At 37.9% G+C, this 21,291-nt stretch overlaps 1 protein-coding gene across 1 annotated transcript; it reads left to right on the top strand.

Moving 5' to 3' along the window:
* Nucleotides 1-708: 708 nt before the first annotated feature.
* On the top strand, nt 709-16,070 carry LOC119741090 (protein ZNRD2-like). Its single transcript, XM_038216759.1, has 4 exons — nt 709-805; nt 4,851-5,060; nt 8,991-9,075; nt 13,398-16,070. The coding sequence occupies exons 2-4, from the start codon at nt 4,905-4,907 to the stop codon at nt 13,883-13,885; spliced, it is 729 nt and encodes a 242-aa protein (XP_038072687.1). The 5' UTR covers nt 709-805; nt 4,851-4,904; the 3' UTR covers nt 13,886-16,070.
* Nucleotides 16,071-21,291: the final 5,221 nt, after the last annotated feature.

The following is a 21,291-nucleotide window of genomic DNA, read 5'->3' as shown; positions in this document are numbered from 1 at the left end:
CTAGCTGGCTCGTGCCCGTTCATAGGTTTGTAATCGATTGCAAACAAGTGCGATGGTCAATTGTGGCCAGTATTTGAAAAAAAGCCAGTTTTTTCCAACGCTGATCGGCCGATCAGCGTTGGAAATTGATACAAAAATACCACTTTTCTTGAAAATGACAGTATACCAGGTGCCATGATTTTACAGGATGCTTTACACTGTCATTCACTAACAGTCCAGCAAGGTATTTCAAAATGATTTGGTAGTTTTATTTTTTGATGTTTGCAAATGTTGTATTTTCCCTTTAAAACTTGCCACATTTTCTGATGCAAAGTCTCGGGCTGGAATATATTGATGATGAACACGGTTCACTTTAAAGGGGGTATGAAGTAAATACTGGAAAGTGATCAGATAAATCAGTAACAATGATACCAGATTTAGGTAAGGGGAGTATGTTAGTAAATATATTGTCAATTAAGGTGGCTGATGAAGATGTTACCCTGGTTGGCTTATGAATTAGTGGCAAGCATGATGAAGTATAAGTTATGTCCAAACATTCTTGTGATTGCATATTATTTGAGTTGAGCAGGTTTAGATTAAAGTCACCCGAGACAAAACATTATTATTGAATGAGGCGTATTCTGGAGCCAGCAAAACAAAAACAAAAAAACACCACAGCTGGGACCGAGTCGAGGTTTAAAAACACAAGCAAGGTTTAACAGTCAGGACCAACATCCAGTGAATTATTAACCGCTATGTAATCACATCTGACGTCTGGGTGCTTTTTCCGTGCTTTGCATGCATGTTTGACAACAGACGATTTTCGGTAAGTCCGACACATTTTCAATCCATTTTATCTTAAATGCAGTGAGGTTTATCGTTCATTCTCTTAGTAAAAAATAACAAACAGATGATTATTGAAGTAGGACAGTGCAAGGTTCGAGTCCTATCTCCATGGTTGTATAATGTCACGTTGTGTTTTGGTTTTACTATCCATGCATTTATAATTACGTACGTCATGTACGTGTATGTAATATTGTACATGTAAGTGTATCGTCAGACCTCCTTTAAGTTAAAGCTACGCGCTCCCGAGTCCTATTTCTACGCAATCGTGTTAGTGCTTATTTTGAAAAAATTCCATACTCGATCGCCACTTTTTTCAATTAATTTTCAAGCGCCAAAAGCTACATCTTTTATGGTTATTCCTCCACTTTCCCTCCTCTACTCTCACCCTCTCCTTTCCTTTACTTCTATTTATCAATCAGTCACTTACTTCATCGAGATTCGAACCACAGACTCTTGCTTGACACACGATTCTCTTAACCGCTAGGCCACGCACGATTGCTGTTGCAATGATGAATCTTTGGACGTATTTGAAGTAGCCATTGAAATAAACTAAATATTCATGAGAAAACAAATATTCATAATGACGTATTGCACTATCGTTAGCCGGCTCATTATTATTATTATTATTATTATTTATTCGGCCAAATTACAAGGTACAACAAGCAATTCACAAAAGTAAACAAAACTAAACAAAAACAATCCAATCCAAGCTGGCCAGGATTGACAAAAGTATAATAAAACACTGTGACTCGAAAGCCTGTCAATCCTAACTTGAATGGTACATGTAACATACAAAATATATTAAAAATTAGGTATAAAATTCAATGAAAAATAAGACCACCTTAAAAATAATACTTAAAAAGATAAATAGATTTAAAAGATTACAGTTACAACAGTTTTCTCAAAGGCAAGAATAAACCTAACAACTGCAGATTATACAAGACTGGGGAAAAACAGACAAACAAGCCAAAACAAAACTAACAAACAAACAAACACCCCAACAAACAAAGAAACAAAACAAGACAGGATAAGACTAAACAAAATGTCACAAAACAAGTCAAGACAAGAGACAAGACAAGAGACAAGACAAGACGAAACAAAACAAAAAACAAACAAACAAGACAAGACAAGACAACAACAACCACACAACAACATCAAAACACAGAATGCAAGATTGATACAGTAAACAAAATAATTAAAAATGAAATAATTTAAAATGAAATAAAAAATAAATAATGAGCAATAAAAACCTGATAGAGAAAAGTAAAAAATACAGTTGACATGCGAGAAAAACTACGTCATGGTTGTCGACGTCATGCGTATGACGTACCGCTGTCTGTCAGCCACTTAATCAGTTTTGACCGGCTGCTTCAACTTAGTTCTGCACGACGTGTGCATCCAAAATGGGCTCTAAAAACACATTTTGCCTAATTTTTTTTCGCATTAACACAGCTTCCTGGATTCCTCTTGGGTGAAATCACAAGGTAAGGTGAAAATTGATGTGTTTAGCGGCAGGTAAAGTTGTGGCCCAGTATGGACATTTTCCCTAAATTAACAATTAGGCCTATCTATTGAGGATTCAACAATTATATTAAAATTAATCTTGAAATGAAAAGTGTATTGGCATTGAAAAAAAAAAAAGGAAAAAGATAGAAAATGTTTGAAAGCTCAAGGAAATATATTTTCCTAAAACCAAGTAGTCTAACTCATTAAAAAAAAATATTATATTGAGTTACATGGCCCGGACAGCACAGATTTTTCATGAAGCGTCCCCTGCATAGAATTAGGCAGGATTTTTTTCTACAACGCCAAAACTGCATGCTTTGGAAATCCAGCTTGCTGCCACAAATAAAGAGATTTTGCTTTGTTAATCGGTATGGTGGCTGATCGTAAGCCAACAACGTAAGTTTTGTTGAGGAAAAGAGTGGTTGCTTTGCTATTTTTAAGCTACATGTATGTGCTTGATAGTAATATATCTGGGGATAAGGGGATGGATATATTCGTATACCGACGTCACTTGTCTGCCATCAAACACATCAATTTTCACCGCACCTTGTCTTGTGATTCATTGAACTTTGAAGACAAATCCAGGCCTGCTCCACAAAAAAATAAATCATCTCGGGAAAAAGATGTTTTTTAGAGCTAAACGATATCACGTGCCAACATTGTCATTGTGACTTCGTATTCGCGAGATGGGAATCAGACCATTTGCAATTTCCGACTATGTGTCCCGGAAAGTTTTCCATACTAGCACTAGGCCTCCACTTTATCTCCCCGCCAAATGCATACATTTTCACCTAACCTTGTGATTTCACCCAAGACAAATCCAGGAAGCTCTGGCAATGTGAATAATTTTTAGGAAAAATATGCTTTTAGAGCACGTCATTTTGGATGCACACACCGTGCATAGCTAAGTTGGAGGCAGCTGGCCATATTGAGTGAAGTGTCTGAAAAGACGGCCGACATATATTTTGTTTTTGCAGCATAGATCGTATTTTAACCAATCACATCACGCATCCTAACGTGAATATTTATCACTCAGTGTGGATGGAAGACACTTAGGTTCTTGTAGTGTTTTCCCTTCAATTAAACTTATCCCAACCAACAAAAATATTTGATGAAAACGGGCATGAGCTCGAACCACAGATCTTGCAATCCATAGTTCACTCCACAATCCACTAGGCCACTGTGGCAGCTCAACGAAAGCCGTTCTTTGAAATGCTTTAAAGAGGTTAGGGAATGCTCGAAAACATTTCCGTCATTTTTTGGGTATATGTAGCCTAAGGTGTGATGAAATAAAAATGACTATTGTTTCTGTCATGAAATGAGTACAAAAGGTACTTTTGAGAGCTATTTTTCAGGTCCTGTTTCGACCCGAACGTGCAATTTGTGTAAAAGTCGTCGTTGCGGGCAGCAAACAAAACACAGTCAATCGTGATGTAATAAACAGGACTCGTTTATGCTACTCTGCATCGGGAGTCCTGTTTATTACGTCACGATTTACTGTGTTTTGTTTGCTGCCCACAACAACGACTTTTACACAAATTTCACGTTTGGGTTGAAACAGGCATGACAGGACTTGAAAAACAGCTCTCAAAAGTACCTTTTGTACTCATCTTATGACAGAAACAATAGTCTTTTTATTTCATCACACCTTAGGCTACATATACCCGAAGAATGACGGAAATGTCTTCGAGCATTCCACAACCTCTTTAATGTGCATGACTGAGTGAAAGCAATGGTGTGACCACATTGTTATTTTCTTACGAATAAACAAAACATCGAGCTAGCTGAATAATCATGATTCATTACCGATACATGTGTGTGCTGCAAATAAAAACACTGCAAACAGCCGTACATTACACATGACATCGACAATACATGAGCCGGCCAATGACAGTGCAATACACAATTATGAATATTTAATTTCTTGTGATTATTTAGTTTCGTTTGATAGTCTTATTTCAATGGATACTCTAAATACGTCCAAAGATTGATTATTACAACAAGTGACCGTGCGTGGCCTGGTGGTAAAAGTGTTGTGTTTCAAAGAAGAGTCCGAGTTTCGAATCTCAGTGAAGTAAGTGACAGATTAATAAATAGGAATAAAGGAAAGGAGAGGGTAAGAGTAGAGAAGGGAAAGTGGAGGGAATCACCATACAGGATGCAACTGTTTGGCGCTTGAAAATTAATTGAAAAAAAATGGAGGCCTAGTATGGAAAAGTTACCGGAGTAACTGGACAATACGGACGATATAAAAGAAGAATATTTTTTGAAAATGCGAAAATGTAAAATTTACGAGTCAGGCGCGCGCTATCCACTGGATCACATGTGCTCCTTCAACGATAGTGATAATTTAATATCGCATAATGTAGGCCTACTTTTATACGCATCAAAGAGGGAGATGCATGATCTGCCAGCTTAAAGGAACTTTAAACGGCAGCTTAAACTGCCCATCTCATCCAAACAGAACTGGCAAACTGTCCCAGGTATTTCATGATTATTCAATTACTTTCTCTTGGTAGGTCTAGGTCTGGTTTGTTGGTTTACATTCTTGAGCGGTACATTCTAACAAGGCAATGGAAGGGGACGACTTTGACTGGAAACCTCCCAGTGAGGCGGAGATGAAGGTTCTTCAAGCTCGGCGGGAGCGCTCCGATAAGATCTCCAAGCTGATGGGCGACTATCTCCTCAAAGGGTACCGGATGCTGGGGTCTTGCTGCGCAGTGTGTGGGGTAAGAAGCATGCTGACAACTACATACAGGGTGGGGAAAAAAAAAAAAAAATGCAACCTTTACACATTGGCCTTTAAAAAACCCAAAAAGAATGGGTTGATTTCTATGTTTTGGGTATCAGATTAACGCTGAGAGTTTTTCTTTCAAAAACTAAAAAACAAATGGAAATAGCACCTTTGGTTGCTGAGAATATGCCAGTTATGTAAAAGTAATAATTTTTCATCCTGTACACAAGTACTTCAAACAGTGAAACATTTTACTGTAAGCCTACTGTGCAATAATCCTTCATCTGTGCAATTTCTTTAATATTTTGACGTGATGTTGAAAAGGTTTAAAATGGGACTACAAAGGATGAGATAGGTACAGTGAAAATCCCTTTACACTGTGGTACCCCGGTACATGTAATTGTTTGTGTACAGGATGAAAAACAACTACTTTTACATAACTGGCATTTTCTTTGCAAGTTAGCAACCCAAAGTACTATATTCATGATTATTTTTCAGTATTTGAAAGCAAATGCTCTCAGCTTTAATCTGATACCAAAAACTTAAAAATCTACCGATCCATTTTTTTTTAAAGGCAAATGTTTTAGGATTGCTTTTGTTTGGGGGGGGGGGGGGTCACCCTGTATATTTACATTCTTTTGGTCTTGGTCTAGAGGTATTTAGGACACCATTTCCAAACATTCCAAAATGAATTACTGTCAAAATATCATGAGATATCTTACTTCATTGTGAAAGCCTTGTTCCTAGTATGCTGTCATTTTCAAAGGAAAGATGAATTACCATCACTTCCTCGTGATGGGTTAGAACCAAACCATCGCGCTTTCAACGCAAACCTTTGATTTGCGTCGAGAAAAATGAAGATGCATTTTGACAGTTGATGATCTGTACTGAGCTTAAATTTGGACAGGATATTTTTTAAATTAACCTGCTTCAAATTGATTGCATTGTTAACCCTAACTCCCTAGGTAATTTTGCCAGGATGCAACCTCAATCCTGCAAAATCCTCCAACTGCCACCATGTAAACATAGCATATAGCCTCAATTCTGCAAAATCCTCTGTTGTTTCTTGAACATGGCTCTAAGAGGGGTGACCACTGCCTCAATCCTGCAAAATCCTCCGGCTGTGTGGAGGCAGAGGCAGTGACATCCTGGAGCAGTGCGGAGGATTTCAAGTATAATTAAGGACTAGATTTATGCACGGCTGAGCATAAACAACACAAGGTCCGGCCCAAGACCTTTGCACAGTGCGTCCTTCGAAATCAGCAACACGTTTTTGCCATGTAACCTCAATCCTGCAAATTCCTCCAATTTGCTAAAAGGATGTTGGAGGATTTGGAATGGTGACTGGTTAAAGTTGGCAGTTTTGGCAAATTGTGTCCATTGCCTTTAAACCTTGATCTACTGCATAATATTTGCCAGAAGTGGCTTTCCCATTTGTTTGCACCGCCCTCTAATATCTTCCACAGCAGTACCAAGTCTTACAAAACGTGTTTCCAGAACTCACCGGCAATCAACAGACCAAAGTAAATAAGTCTGTTGTGAGCTCCCCAAGCATCATATAGACGTCAATATATTGTTTATCCATGCAGTCTGACATTTAAAAACTTCTTTTTTTCATTGTTCCTTTTTATTTTTAACAAAATGCACAAGCAACAACTGATATACTAAATTACAAATATAAATATTAATACAATTTGAAATTTACAGTTTTTCCCACAACACGTCATGGCAGGATGGATAGTCATTTAAAAAAAAAAAAAAAAAAACCCAGATGTGAGTAATTTAAAAAAAATTCCTGAGGGAGATATTTATTATTCATGGGATTGTGTGGAAATGTCTTCCCCGAGTTAAAATGTCACAGGAAATGGTGTGACATTTGGTCTCCAACTCCGATCAACGATTAATTACAGTTTCATAACATGGAAATTGGAGTAGAAACAAAGGGCAAGGTATTACCACTGAGAAAAACATCAGGCAGTTTACATGTACAAATTCGGCATTAAAAACTTTGGCAGTTACAAATTTACACAAATTTGGACACGGTTGCAAATTACGCGTTTGACCGGATGGTACAAAATAAGGACAACATTTTTGTTAAAAACAAGCTCTGCACAGACTACAGCCTGACCACAAATAGCCAATTTGCAATTGAGGATCATAAACCATCATTCATCGATACCTACAAGTAAGACAGTTTACGCATTCGGTCGGTTTTAAACGGTTGGTACTAAAGACCGACTGGCTGGGCTTAAACACTTTTATGTAACACAAAATTGGGACTCCTATGAAATCTGGTGCCAGTACCGTTTCATTGTTTGAACTGTCACAGTCCTTACGTACATGTACGCATGCGCAGTACTACCAGTGAGTAAGTATTTCAAAGTCCTAAATTCTCACTACACCGGCACAGCAGCGTTCTGCGCGAAACACGAGCCGATCTCCGTATAAGGAGTTGGTTACGACTACTCGCGAGAGGGCTGTACCATACATACCTAGAGAGGTGTTTAGAAAAGCATGAAGTAAAATTGTTAAACAAAATCGTTGGAAATTTATACCTTTTGACTTGTTTTGACTTTCGGACCAAAAAGTTTTGATTCTTTTGCCTTCAGCATGGTTAAGTATCAGCATCCAGACTCCAACCGGTCTTAAACATAGTTTCTAAAACCGGCCAAGGACACACTAATTCCCTTAACAAAACGTTGATTTTTCTTGAAGTTTGTCACAGTTGAATGAATCAGGCCTATTTCATGGCTGTGCTTAACATTTTTGCAGAAAAAAAAATGTGCGTTAACTATACATAGCAGCAAATTCACTAAACTTTTGAATGAGACATCGACCAAAAAACAATCGGCCCATTTCAAAGTTTTTTAACTTATTGGCTGCAAGACAATAATTCCCATTCTCGCAGGGTTGGCTGGTCCCCGTCCCATAATCAGCATCAATAATGTACGGACAGGGAGCCAGTCTGCTCGCAAAGCGGATCTGTTTTGTGTTCAAAACAAACACCTTTTTTTTTCAAAGGTTTACAGATGTCAAAAAAGGGGGAAAAATGGAGGCCTTTTTTGGCTGGAATAAAACACAAAAGTTGGAAAGTTACATTGTATTAGTAGAAACAACAAATTGAATATCTGAGGAGCATGGGCAATGCCACTTTTAAGCACTGTTTCACAGCATGGATGCGTAGCTGTGTGCAACAGTAATAGCAGTGTTGTAGTCGAGTACTTTTTTCCCGAGTACCGAGTACTGCCGAGTACTTAGGTTGCCAAGTACGAGTACGAGTACTTGTACCTTCGAGTACAAGAACGGATCTCCGAGTAGGAGTACTTGTACTTCCGAGTATGAGTATGACTACTTCCGAGTATGAGTATGACTACTTCCGAGTATGAGTACGAGTACTTCCGAGTATGAGTACGAGTACTTCCGAGTACGAGTACTCGCATTTACGAATACAGCCATACGGCAAATGGTTATTGTGCGTAATTGGCCCAGGCCCAGTCAGACCGATATACAGACCCACTCACAGCTAGCTGTTAAATGTGTTTGTCCTGACTTGCACAGAGGAAAATCAAGAAATCTCGATTTCTCAACAAGCCAATCAACAATTTCCAACTGAAATAATCAATAAAATACGGCCATGGTAAGTGAAGCTATAACATTTTTTCCCCCGAGTACTGCTATTCGAGTACGCGTACTTTAATGATCGAGTACGAGTTCGGGGTACGAGTACTTTGCTGCTAGAGTACAAGTACCATCATTTCGAGTATAAGTACTTTGACATTCGAGTACAAGTACGAGTACGAGTACTCCAAAAAAGTACTCGAGTAATACTCGAGTACGAGTACTGAGTAGGAGTACTACAACACTGAATAGTAGCTGATATTCATGAATTGTTGCTTTACTTTGAAATTTTTTTTTTTTTTGGCAGACAATTCTACTCCGTGATCGGCAGCAGCAGGATTACTGCGTCTGCTGCAACGAGCTAGAAACTGACCTGGCAAAGGATGACCCAGGTAACATTGTCCACCTGTTCACATGGGATCAAATAACAAGGGACAGGGGTAAACTTAACATGGGACCCTTGTGGAACCCAGGTGATTCCATGTATGAAAAGCAAGGAACACTGGAAAAACCGGGTCAATTTGTTCTTTCTTTCCCCCATCCCCCTCCCAAAAAATGTGAATAATAATGTATTAACAAACCACAGAGTCACTGTCGGCCTCAAAATATACGTCCTGTGTACAGTAAAAGGGCCTGGAAAAAGTTTAAAGGGAATGTACAACATTTGCTTTTGCTGCAATTTTCAGAAATGAATGGATTTGGAGGATTAGCATGTTATAGCAAATATTGTTAAAATGAATTTTTTCATGTTTTGGGTTCGTAGATGCTGGAAAAACCAAGAAAACCAATCATGTTCTTGCAGTCTTGTTCCCTGACCCCACTTAAGATGAAACGGAGCAATTTATAGACTTTGGGGAATTGTAAGGTCAGAGAAACAGTCTAGCAGACTTGTACCCCTTCACATGTGTGTAATTAATTGCAAAGAAAATTCGGAATAAATAATTATGAAAATTCAGAGCAGTTTTTGAAAAACAGCCAGTTTTCTCCAAAACTGGTCGGCCGACCAGCGTTGGAAAAATACAATTTTTCTTGAAAACGTCAGCACACCAGGAGCCACGATTTTACAGTATGCTTTAGACTGTCATTCCTTCAAAATCCAGTTAGGTGTTTCGTGATGATTTGATAATTTTGTTTTGTGATGCTTGCAAATGTTGTATGTTCCCTTTAATATCAGGAAGCCCAAGGTCAGCTGTGTACCTGGTATCATTATTTGTGCCACAAACGTTGACACTGGATACGGAATAAAAGATGAATTTACTTTTAAAAAAAGAAGACAGTTGATCTGTTTTAAATTCTCCCTATTATAACTTCCGGGTTGATGACGTCACGATGCTGAAACTGTGCAAAGTCGTTTGCAGTTGTCCAAAGAATATCTTTGGGCAATGCAATGAAAATTTTGACGAATGGTTTTTAAATTAAAAAAATGTTCAACTGTCTTTGATGTGGCCCTAGGGGGCACCCTTTCAGGTGATGACATCATCATGCGGGTTTTTTTTTTTGGGGGGGGGGGGTTGCCCATCCCTTGCCAAACAATTCCATTATTTGTTTGATTGTAGTAAAATGCTTCCGTTTCCAAGTTACATTCTATTCACATTGCACTTCCGGTAACACCGGAAGTAAAGGTCAAAAGGCTGTGAGTTCGGGAATCTAAAAAGTGTAGGCAATGTCTAACTGATCACACATAAATGAGGATGGTGCTCCGTTCATTGGAAAAAATAAATCATTTTACAGTTTTTGCCATTAAATTGCTTGTAATTTGATACCTGATGACATCAACATAACATTTTTCACATCTTCGGACCAGGGTTCAAGTTCATACAAGGTTTTTTTTCTTCATCCCATAAACCGTTTGGAAGATAATTTGCTTTGTTTGATTTGAGGCTTATTATGCCTATATTTTGAATTCACCTAACATTGACCTTTCGTTAGCCCTGTAAGTAAAGGCCTAGCGACTGCAATAACATGACAACAATTGTTTATCAATTATCTATCTGATTACGAAGTATGAACATGATTGATCATTTTATGCAAGAGTTACAGATGAAAGAAGTTGGTCATTTTTTTCATCTTTAATCGCTTATAATAGGATACTTCGTCGAGTTTAAATGAACACCTTGTCATCAGGGTTTATCTTTGTTCATTTATGTTTTTTCTTGTTTATACCATGTACCGTTCAGAAGAAAAATCCTTTTTTTTTTTTTTTGCTTTTTATGGGGGGGGGGGGGCGGGCAAGTGCCTGAATTTAAGTATTAAACCAATCAACTTGACAAGTACGCTATCTTTATTAATGAGACTTGAGGGCTTATTGGCCCTCCAAATGTCAGAGTTTTTTTTTTCGATTACATGTATTTTTTTTTTCAAAGCTTTTTTCATCAACAATTCGGCGTTGCAAAAGTTTGTCTTTATCCATGGAATAAAGAAAAGAAAAAAGTTTGAGAATATTTTATTAATCTATCCCTCTATGTTTGTTTTTAGTCCTTGTATTTGTGTTTGTCAGATTGTTAGTCTGTCTCTGTATTCGATAAGGTACATGTATGTCATTTGTTTTGTCATCTCCATATAAGGACTCCCCCCCCCCCGGCTTCAGAAGAAACCTCCATAATTGCCTATCGATTTATTGTTCTTTCTTCCTTAAAACCTAACTTACTAATATAGGCTTTTGGAAAATGTGCATTCGAATTTGTAAAACATAAATTCAATTTGGTGCTGATTTTGAGAACGACATATATCCTGGTTTCATTTTCGCAATGACTAGCATTCGATTTCATTTTGCATCATTCAAACACATGAATGTGCATAACGTTTCATTTATGGGTCATGGTCATTCCACCGGGTTGGGGAACAGTGTCTGACATATGACCATATTAAGAAAAGCATGAATGCATTGCTAGCAGTTGCTCTACATAATATTTGTTGTTGGGTGTTTCACTAACTGCAGAAAGTTTGAAATGATTTCAATGTATTTTGCCAAAATGTGAGCAAAAAAAGTGTCATTTTGGATGTAACATTGACACAGTGTCAGTGTTACGTCCAAATGTGACATTTGTACCTTTTTAAAAAATTTCTGCGAAACATCAACCAAATTCACTTTGCGTACTTCTTACTATACATGCAACACAATAAGAAAAGCTTTTGTTATGGTAGTCAGGTATCAAATGGAGCAGAAATGATAGCTTGGTTGTGTGGATGTAACATTGACACGGTGTAAAACCCAAATGTCACCCTTCCATTGAGTGATTTTTACACCGTTACATCCACACTTGAGGTATTGTTTCTGCTACATTTGAACCCTGACTATGCCAAAACAAAAGCTTTTCTTGGTGCTTAGGTGTCCAGTTGTAAATATGCAATGTCAGTTTAAGTAATATTTTACATACGTGTAAAAAATGGCAAAAAAAGAATATTTGGATGTAACATTGACACGGTGTCAGTGTTACATCCGAATTAATACATTTTTGCTCATGTTTTTGTCAAAGTACTTTCAAATGATTTCAACTGAATTTACGACTGAATGCACCTTCATGGAAATAGAACTATCGTTTGTTAAATAGAAACAGGGATTTGGAACGTTCATTCTATGTCACACGAAAACTAATGCTTCTTTTACAAATTCATGTACACATTTTCCAAAATTGTCTGGGAAAACCTATAGTAAAAGTATTATTTGTTTCTTCAGTTTGTTATACTGTTTTATAAAAGTTTTGGCATTATGGAAATAACTGTTGATCGAATTGAAGTGAATCAAATCGAGTTGAAATCGAAGCAGTTGTTATTCACGGCATTATGGACAACGGAAAGTTCAGCGTGTGACAAATAATTGCATCAAGGTTGAAAATGTCACATGCATAAGGGTCTTTCATAGGCACTTTGTAAACAAAATAGAAGTTCACATTTACATACACAAAAGGGTTCATTGGAGAATAGGTCCGTCGCAAGAGTTGTGAAAGAAATCTGCCTGTGAGCACTGAATCAGTCCACATTGAGATTGCTAGTCGAATCATAAAAACAGAAACAAAATGTGCTGAGAATGACGTGTCTGTATTTCAGTTTCTGTCATGAATGGAAATTGCAGGTAATTTTTATAAGGCTGAGACATAAAAGGGGAAAATCCTTAGAATTGTCTGGCATATGGAACCGGCTTTCCTAAGGCAAAAAAAAAAAAACCTGCAGCTTCCGGTTTCCCTACCTATCCTATTCTGACAGCCCCTACCCTAATTTTTATATCGGCAAAATGAGGGGAAACCCCATAACCATCCATTTCTCCCTTTTACCGTTGCCTACATGCAGACGCCTCCATATTTCTTACACACACAAAAAGATTGGGCCCCCCCCCAAAAAAATCCCTACCTACCTACCCTATTTTCCAATGCCATGTAAGCAGAAGCAGAATTATTTTTTTGCCTAAAGCCAAGACATAAAGGGGAAATCTGGAGAATTATCTGGAGTATGGTACCAGATTTTGCACTACCAAAGGTTTCTAAACCTGTTTCACTTTTACTTTTACTATAGATTGATTGCGTTCAGCTGTTATCTTTGAAATGTGTATTAGGTCTTTTCATGTGTATCCTTTTTGAACAAAAGTACACACCTTAAGGATGCCTGCTATGCATGTGCAAACAATCTCACACTTTCACTTCATACATCCATAACTTTCATTTCCTTCTACGTGTAACCCAACGTGTAACCGCATCAGTCTCATATTGTTACCCCGCAGCCGTCAGCGCCAAAGCTGCAAGATCTCAGGTTGAGGAGCATGAACTGAGCGTCTCGGCAGCCGCTCACAACGGCCCGTCCTCCAAGGCATCGAGCAACGGTGACACCCCTCATGCAACCCCAACGGGTAAACGCCCCAGGCACACATTACACTCCCAGAAACCCCCGGGGTCCCACGGGAGGGGCAAGGAGGCATCCTCCCGCACTCGGCACCAATACGAGAACCAGCCGTACGCCGCGGGGCACACGTGCCCCCTGCACCCGTCCCATAACCACGCCCCGAAGCAGGTGCTGGATTTACCCCCCGGATCGCCAGACATTGTTCCTGAGTCCATGGAGGCGGTCATGAGCAAGATGTACTGGGCTTGCCAGCAGTTGAAGGGCACGGCCTCGGTGGAAGGAAGCACCCAGCTCTGCCTGCTGATCAAGTCATGCGCTGATGCCATGACGTCACTCAGATACCTAGTTCCTGGGGAACTTACCGACTGATACTAGACTTTCTTAGAAGACTGTGTACCTAAAGCAATAACAGGGTCAAAAACACACTGTCTGTTTGTTTGTTTGTTTACTTTTGTAGAAAAAGCCGGTTTAACACAACAGCAGGCTTGCCCCTGTTTTATGAGAAATATACACAGACAAAATAGTACTTGTTTGTCCCTTTTTAGCTGCAAGTAGCACCTCAACAAATCATCGTGTCACTCCGTTAGTTAGTTTGTTAGTCACAAACGTTGACATTGTCTATTGCTCCCACATACTTTGACCAGCCCCAACATGTCACATGACCAAACTGGGTCAAAGGTCATCATGGGGTCAGGGTAATCATTACGCCAAATTTCAAATCAGCTGAAAATGTCAAACGTAGCGCTGTCAACATGTTGGCCTTGGTCAAACATTAAAAAATGACCATGGTGACCTCTTCGTCTGACCTACAGTTATGGGGTCAAAGGTCAAAATAAGGTGAACACGCATTCGTTGGCCCGCACTTTCGAGATCCGATTGGGCCTGTTTAAAACTAAATAAAGACTGTTGAAGTATTGGGTAATCTTGTCTGTTATATTTTTTCATTGGTTCATCACTGTTCTCCTTTTTTTTTTTTTTTTATTACAACTAATTTAAAATTGTCATAAGACCCTGCCTCGTATCATTATATGGAACGATTGTTGAGTACTAGACCCTATGCCATAGCTCCAGTGATCATTAGTGAAACTCTCCGCTTACTGTAGCAGAAAATGCTGCACGTTCACAGTTCGCATATTTTGTGGTTAGCTAGGAATTTTGGTATACGCATACATCCAGTAACTAAAGATTCTGTGTTTGCAGGGTTTTAGCAAATAGTTATTTAGCAAGAGCTGTTAGCACAGAATTGTGATTAAAAGTGAGGAATTCTATAGGCTGGGGGTATAAACCTCCGCGAAATAGCTGCTGCATTGTATGTGACCAATGGCTTCACCAATTTAGTGTGATTTTTTTTTTGGTGAAATTTGTTTTTTTTTGGGGGGGGCGTCTTGTCTCTGAACTCAGCTTCACAAATCTTTTGCAGTGAATAACAAAGTGAGTTTATATTCTGCTTTGGGAAAAGCATAGCATTTAATCCATTCCATGTGATTGTAAATGATTCTGGACAAGTCACGATGCCGAAGCTGGCAATATAAAAACCAAGTTTCAAAAATGCCCTTGGTTCCCAATTCACCTTCAAATTGTTGGTCAAACAGAGCCGTGACATTGGTCGCTGGTTACTCATGAAAGAGCTCAAATGAAATCGGCGGTGACTAGCGCCCTCAGATGTGGCGTTTGGTTCTAGAGACTTTGCAAGTTCTGTTAAATAGCTGCTGCTTATACTGCGTGGATCGAGTGTGCGTATACTACGTTGTATGTGACCAATGGCTTGTCATAAACAATGACAAAGTGACGTGTCAATTTTGCCGGTACTTTCAACTTTTTTGATCATGTGTGTCAGACAAACGTCAGTGATCTCTGTCACATTGGTTAATGCGTTTCTTAATTTTTTTATTAATTATCAAGTTATCACAGCCAACAGGCTGAATTGCGGTGCAATGTACAACTAAAAGCAATTGTTTTGAAAGTTATCACAAAAAGGTAAATTAAAGAAAGAAAAACTTAAAATATGTATCATTTCCAGAATTATTTATTTCTCAAGAATCTGTTTCTTGCTATTCAAAATGCACCATGTTCTGTTGTTCAGAAAGGAATTGGAACATTCAGGTTTTGAGACAGTTCTGAAAGTAGTCTGTTGATCCTGGGTTTGTAAATAATGCCATGGTCCAAAATATCAAACTCATAAATGTTCAGATTCTTTCACAGAAAACCGTGAGCCTACCAAATTGAAATTGTGGAGAACATGGTTAAGTCATAAATTGAATGAAAGAGTTTACTAAAGTAGAAGGGTTTACCAGCGTAAATGGCAGGGTTCAACCTTAACTTTTTTGTTCACTAGCAAGCTGGGCTACTGAAATAGACTCTTAACTAGCCTAATTTTGTGGCTCGCCAGAAGGGCTACTTAACTGAGGAATAGTCTGACTAGCCTATCTGTTTAGATAAAAGCAATGAAATGGAAAAACATTGTTTGAAGACAAAACAAAACAAATCTCCTACTTGCTGTGTATACTTTTTGTGGATAAACTGAGAATAAACACAATCCTTTTTTTTATGCAGATTTTGCTTGCCCGTGTCAGTTTGTGCATTTTCCCTCTACCTCACAATCTCTACCTCAAACAATTCACGCACATCCCTATGTGATTTGTTTTCGTGTTGCTGAAAGAACACTGAACTTTTTGAATAGATTTTGAAAGTGCTACATGCAGAACTTCACTAAAACAATAGTCCCGACATTTGGGTTTCGTTTTTTTTGTAACTCACCCGGCCTGTATACGTTTACAGGCATGTTATTATAAGCTTTGGTTTTTGTCATCATGCCTCCATCAGTACATCTTTATTTTGTATTCTAAAAAAAAAAAGGGTCCATGAGTCAAATTTAATCATTTTTCAATTTTCAATTTCAATTTCAATTTATTGGTCCTTCCAGGAAATTTGGCCACATTTTACTAGTATAACTATTTTCAGCTACTGCGTGTGTATCAAATTGCCATACTGAACCAGTGTGGAATAAGATTGTCATAACACATTTAAAAGTTTCATTCTTAATTCTAACCTCCTTCCCGGGTTTTCGTCTTCTATGCACTACTACTTATTATTATTATTTTTTATATATTCATGATATGGTATAAAGCATTTGTCTGGATAGTTCATGTGTCTTAGCGTAATCCCTAGTCGACGCTTAATGTGATTCCAGTTCAATCCATCTTGGCATTTAGTATAATCCCATTTAATTAAGAATTGGGGGTGTGGTACATGTCAATGAATTCGTTGACATTTTGGCATTGAGGCCGCGAGGCTCAACTGACGTCAAGGGAAAGTTTGTGTTCACTGCCACATCTTTTTTTTTTTCACAGATACTGGAATTTGTATCCTTGTGGAGTCATTTCTTTGTTTTCGTGTACTAAAGTTCTCGAGTTTTGAAGGTGTACTTTCAAAATGCTCCTATTTGAACCAGAATTAATTGCCTGGGCTGAAATTTGGACCTAATATCCCTTACATAAAAATACTTCAATTTGTGACTCAGATCAACCCACCTTGGAAATTCCTAGTTTTTGAGTAAAATCCATATATCTATTTCGTGATAACTTTGTGGAGACGTATTCACCTATAGAAATCGCTCTGTGGAGACGTATACAATCTTTTGTTCCCTATTGTGCACACTGTCTCCAGAGGGTACCGTGTACTCAGCTTCAAAATTCTTTTGCACTTAATAACAAAGTGAGTTCATATTCTGCTTTGGGAAAAGCATAGCATTTGATCCACTCCGTTTGAAAAATGATTCTGTGCCAGTCATGATGCCGAAGCTGGCAATATAAAAACCAAGTTTCAAAAATGCCCTTGGTTCTACCTCCATGATAATACCTTCAAATTGTGGGTGCTGGATTGTTGGGATATTTATCGTGACTTGTTGTGGCAAATTCTTGCAGGTCAATGGTCATCACTGCTTTGTGGGGAGTGTTTTACAGAGTGTTCAAATAAATAGACTGTTGAATCCTCATGACCACAAACACATCAATAAAACAAGCATACAACTGTCCATGTGCTCATTTTTACAAGTAACAGGCCTGAGACCTAATGACGTCACGCTTTGTTTACATGTGCGCTTTCCAATGTGGCGTCTTGACCGCTCCCATAGGAAAGTGCATAATGTAAACAAAGCCATTACGTCATTAGGTCTTATTTCTATTGTTTATTTCATTTCTCTGAAAAATAAATAGTTTTTGGTACAACTTGTTTTACATTCAATGATGCTGTTATTTACAAAATGGTAAATATTAGTTTGAAAAATGGAATAAGAAGTACAAAATATTCGAAATGATAAGCTTAAACATAAACGATTGGTAGTAGCATTTAATTGGTCAGTTGGTGTATGTAAAGAGCCAGAGCCAGTGATTTCCTATTTTGAAGGGAAATGGTCATTATCAATAGAACTGTTCATTTCAAATGAATTTCAGGTTTGGGAGTAAACCAAATATGCTGTACACTAAACAGTGAGATGCCAAACTTCAGAAATAAAACATACTTTACAACTTTGGCATTTCAAAAGATATTTTACAGCATGTGACAATTTGGTTTAAGAAATTTCCATGGGAAGAATTGTTCAATAGAAAATATACATTCATCCATTCTTTAGTTGACATGAACTACATGTTGCATTACTATTTGGGTGAAATAGATTCTTTCACACACTCTACCAACTGGTGTGACGTTCTATAGGCTTATCATAAACAAACAATTTATACACTTTTTTGAAACAGAAATTTGGCTCTTCAATGGGTATTTCTCAGATTTACAGAACTTGAAATGTGACAGAAATACCCAGACTTCAGAAAAAACAGTCAAAAAGTTTGGTCTCATTCAATGTAGTGAAATAAATATTTTATTAATTTTGGCAAAATATGGGCAAACAATTGGAAAATCTGAATTTGAAGTAGTAACCACAATGCTGATAAATTAAAAACAGATGAGTACATGTTGTTGTGGGATTCAATAACAATCATGATTTCACTTTCAAATTTAATAAGAAAGCTGGTTTTGTTTGAATATAAATCAATACATCTAGCATTCAACAGAAATTCACAAACTTGTGCGAGTGGGGGTTTGAAATTGCTGGAATAACTGTCAAAAGCTACTTTTAAAAATGGGGGACAAGTGAACTTCCAGATACTAAATTAAAAAGAACCTGTCATCACCATCTTAAAATTTTAGTTGGAAAGGTTTTGCTCTGTCAAATTATACCTTTCTCGGAACAAAATTGATCACTGTAAAGATTTTTGTCACTTTTTTGTGGGGGGGGGGGGGAGACAAAGGGCCTCGAATTAAAAATGGCATGAAACATTGAAAACTTGTGATTGAACCCTCTTTAAAACTTAAGGTTTGAACTTGTTGGAATAATTTGCCTTTTGAGCACTTTTTTCATTATAAGTAACAAAATTCCTCAAAATCTTTAGTATGGCATATAACAACTATAACTTGTTAAATTGGTTGAAGTTCGGTGGCTTTTATACATTTTGAAGAAAAAAAACAGAGACAACATATACATATTTTTTGTAGGGGGTCTCCCAACTATAGATTCTACTAATGCTAACACGTAAAAAAAAAAAAAGTGTGCCCGCTGGCCCACTTAAAAAAAAAAAAAATAATTAAACTAATTTCTGGCAGAAAAATTTCACAGGGAGTTCTAGCCTTATCTTCACTTTTGAGCATGGATTTTCTCATTAAATCAGTAGATACATTTCTGAGTGATTACCAAGGTTCATATGTGCCTTTTTTAAGATGAACACCAAAGAACCCATTCCACTTTCATTGTAAGATCACTGATTGAATAGTATTTTCAGGAAATAAATGTTTTTAGTTGTACTTCATAGTATTTACATAAATGAGTACTATTCAAGCAAATTTCAGTTTCAACCCTACATGTGAAACCCCCCCCCAAAAAAAAAAAAGGAAACAACCAAATTCAACTATTTTCAAGCTGGCCCACTTAAAAAAAAAAAAAAATAATTAAACTAATTTCTGACAGAAAAATTTCACAGGGAGTTCTAGCCTTATCTTCACTTTTGAGCATGGATTTTCTCATTAAATCAGTAGATACATTTCTGAGTGATTACCAAGGTTCATATGTGCCTTTTTTAAGATGAACACCAAAGAACCCATTCCACTTTCATTGTAAGATCACTGATTGAATAGTATTTTCAGGAAATAAATGTTTTTAGTTGTACTTCATAGTATTTACATAAATGAGTACTATTCAAGCAAATTTCAGTTTCAACCCTACATGTGAAAACCCCCCCCCCCCCCAAAAGGAAACAACCAAATTCAACTATTTTCAAGAATATAACACCAGTTATGACACACATAATGAAATTGGTATCCTTGTGGAGACATTTCCTTGTTCTCGTGTAGTAAAGTTTTCGAGTTTGAAAGCGTAGTTTCAAAATGCCCTTATTTTAACCAGAATTAATTTCCTTGGCTGAAATTCGGACTTAATATCCCTTTTCTAAAACTCTTCCATTTGCGACGATCAACCCACCTTGGAAATTCCTAGTTTTTGAGTAAAATCCATATATCTGTTTCGTGAAAACCTTGTGGAGACGTATTCATCTATAGAAATTGCCCTGTGGAGACGTATACAATCTTTTGTTCCCTATTGTGTGCATGTCTCCAGAGGGCACGGTGTATCAGATCAATAACTCATGAGTGTATGTTTCTGCAGCACTTTAATACATAAAATTTACAGTAAAATCGTTACACTGACAATGGCATTTGATGCCGTTCTATTCACAGGATAGAACAAGCTTCATTGGTAAAGCACACGTTGAATAACAATAACTTAAATAAACATCATCCCAAAGCATTGGAGGGTTTGAAGTTTGAACTTAGTTTTAACTCTACCATTTCCAAAGGGTTTGCACTCAACTGTAAAAGCCAACAGTCACATTTTCCAAAAGACAATTCACAAAAATATTCCCCAAGGGCATATTTAAGTGGAGAGCAGGTGTGGTTCTAGAGTCTACATTTTAAGGGGGGGGGGGGGGGGGGGGGGGGGGCTCGTACCATATTTTCAATGGGGAGCGCTGATAAAATCATACAATCATGCACACTATGCCCCCTTCTCACGAATGGCTACGCCTCTGGTGGACATGTACGTTATCAATAACATTTACAATCTCAGATCAATCGATACTGCTATTTCATTTTTGTTTTTGACAATTTTTTTTTGGGGGGGGGGGGGGTAAACATGTTTTTGAGGGGGGCTAGAGCCTCCCCCCCCCAACCAGAACCGCGCATGGTGGAGAGGTGATTTCCCTCTTGCTATTTTTTTATGCTTATTATCATCAGAACTTGAGAAAATGTAACATGTCTGAAAATTCCTCAAATACCATAATATTGAATATCTCTGTTCACTGCTTATGGACTTTAGCCCTCAGTACCTCTGCCCACCCCCCCCCCCCATATCCCTCTCCAAAAAACCCCCAAATTACACAACAAACTTCAACTTCCATACACAGCCACCCAGCTTTGACTCCTTGATCAGTACTTTCTCGACGGTAAAAAAATCCAGCAAAAAATTACGAAGAATAAATCTCCTGTACACCCCGCCCCTTCCGAACCAAGACCAAAACCAAGACCTGGGATGCAACTGATCTCTATGCACACAGCGTCAAGTCGGACACCCTAGAGGCACATCCTCCTACGCTTACAGTTTCACAGAAGCAAACCTAGTGATGTGTGGTCACACTGCACTAGTCATCTCATACTTTACATTGATCACATTT

This window comes from Patiria miniata, unplaced genomic scaffold (assembly GCF_015706575.1).
Source record: "Patiria miniata isolate m_02_andy unplaced genomic scaffold, ASM1570657v1 HiC_scaffold_5, whole genome shotgun sequence".
NCBI classification, from domain to species: domain Eukaryota; kingdom Metazoa; phylum Echinodermata; class Asteroidea; order Valvatida; family Asterinidae; genus Patiria; species Patiria miniata.
The sequence above is the reverse complement of the archived record's forward strand: the minus strand, read 5'-3'. Positions and strand labels throughout refer to the sequence as shown.

Coding starts and splice junctions, on each gene's coding strand:
- LOC119741090 (XM_038216759.1), top strand. CDS start 4,905: ATGGAAGGGGACGACTTTGACTGGAAACCTCCCAGTGAGGCGGAGATG. Junction 5,061..8,990: donor CTTGCTGCGCAGTGTGTGGG/GTAAGAAGCATG, acceptor TTTTTTTGGCAG/ACAATTCTACTCCGTGATCG. Junction 9,076..13,397: donor CCTGGCAAAGGATGACCCAG/GTAACATTGTCC, acceptor GTTACCCCGCAG/CCGTCAGCGCCAAAGCTGCA.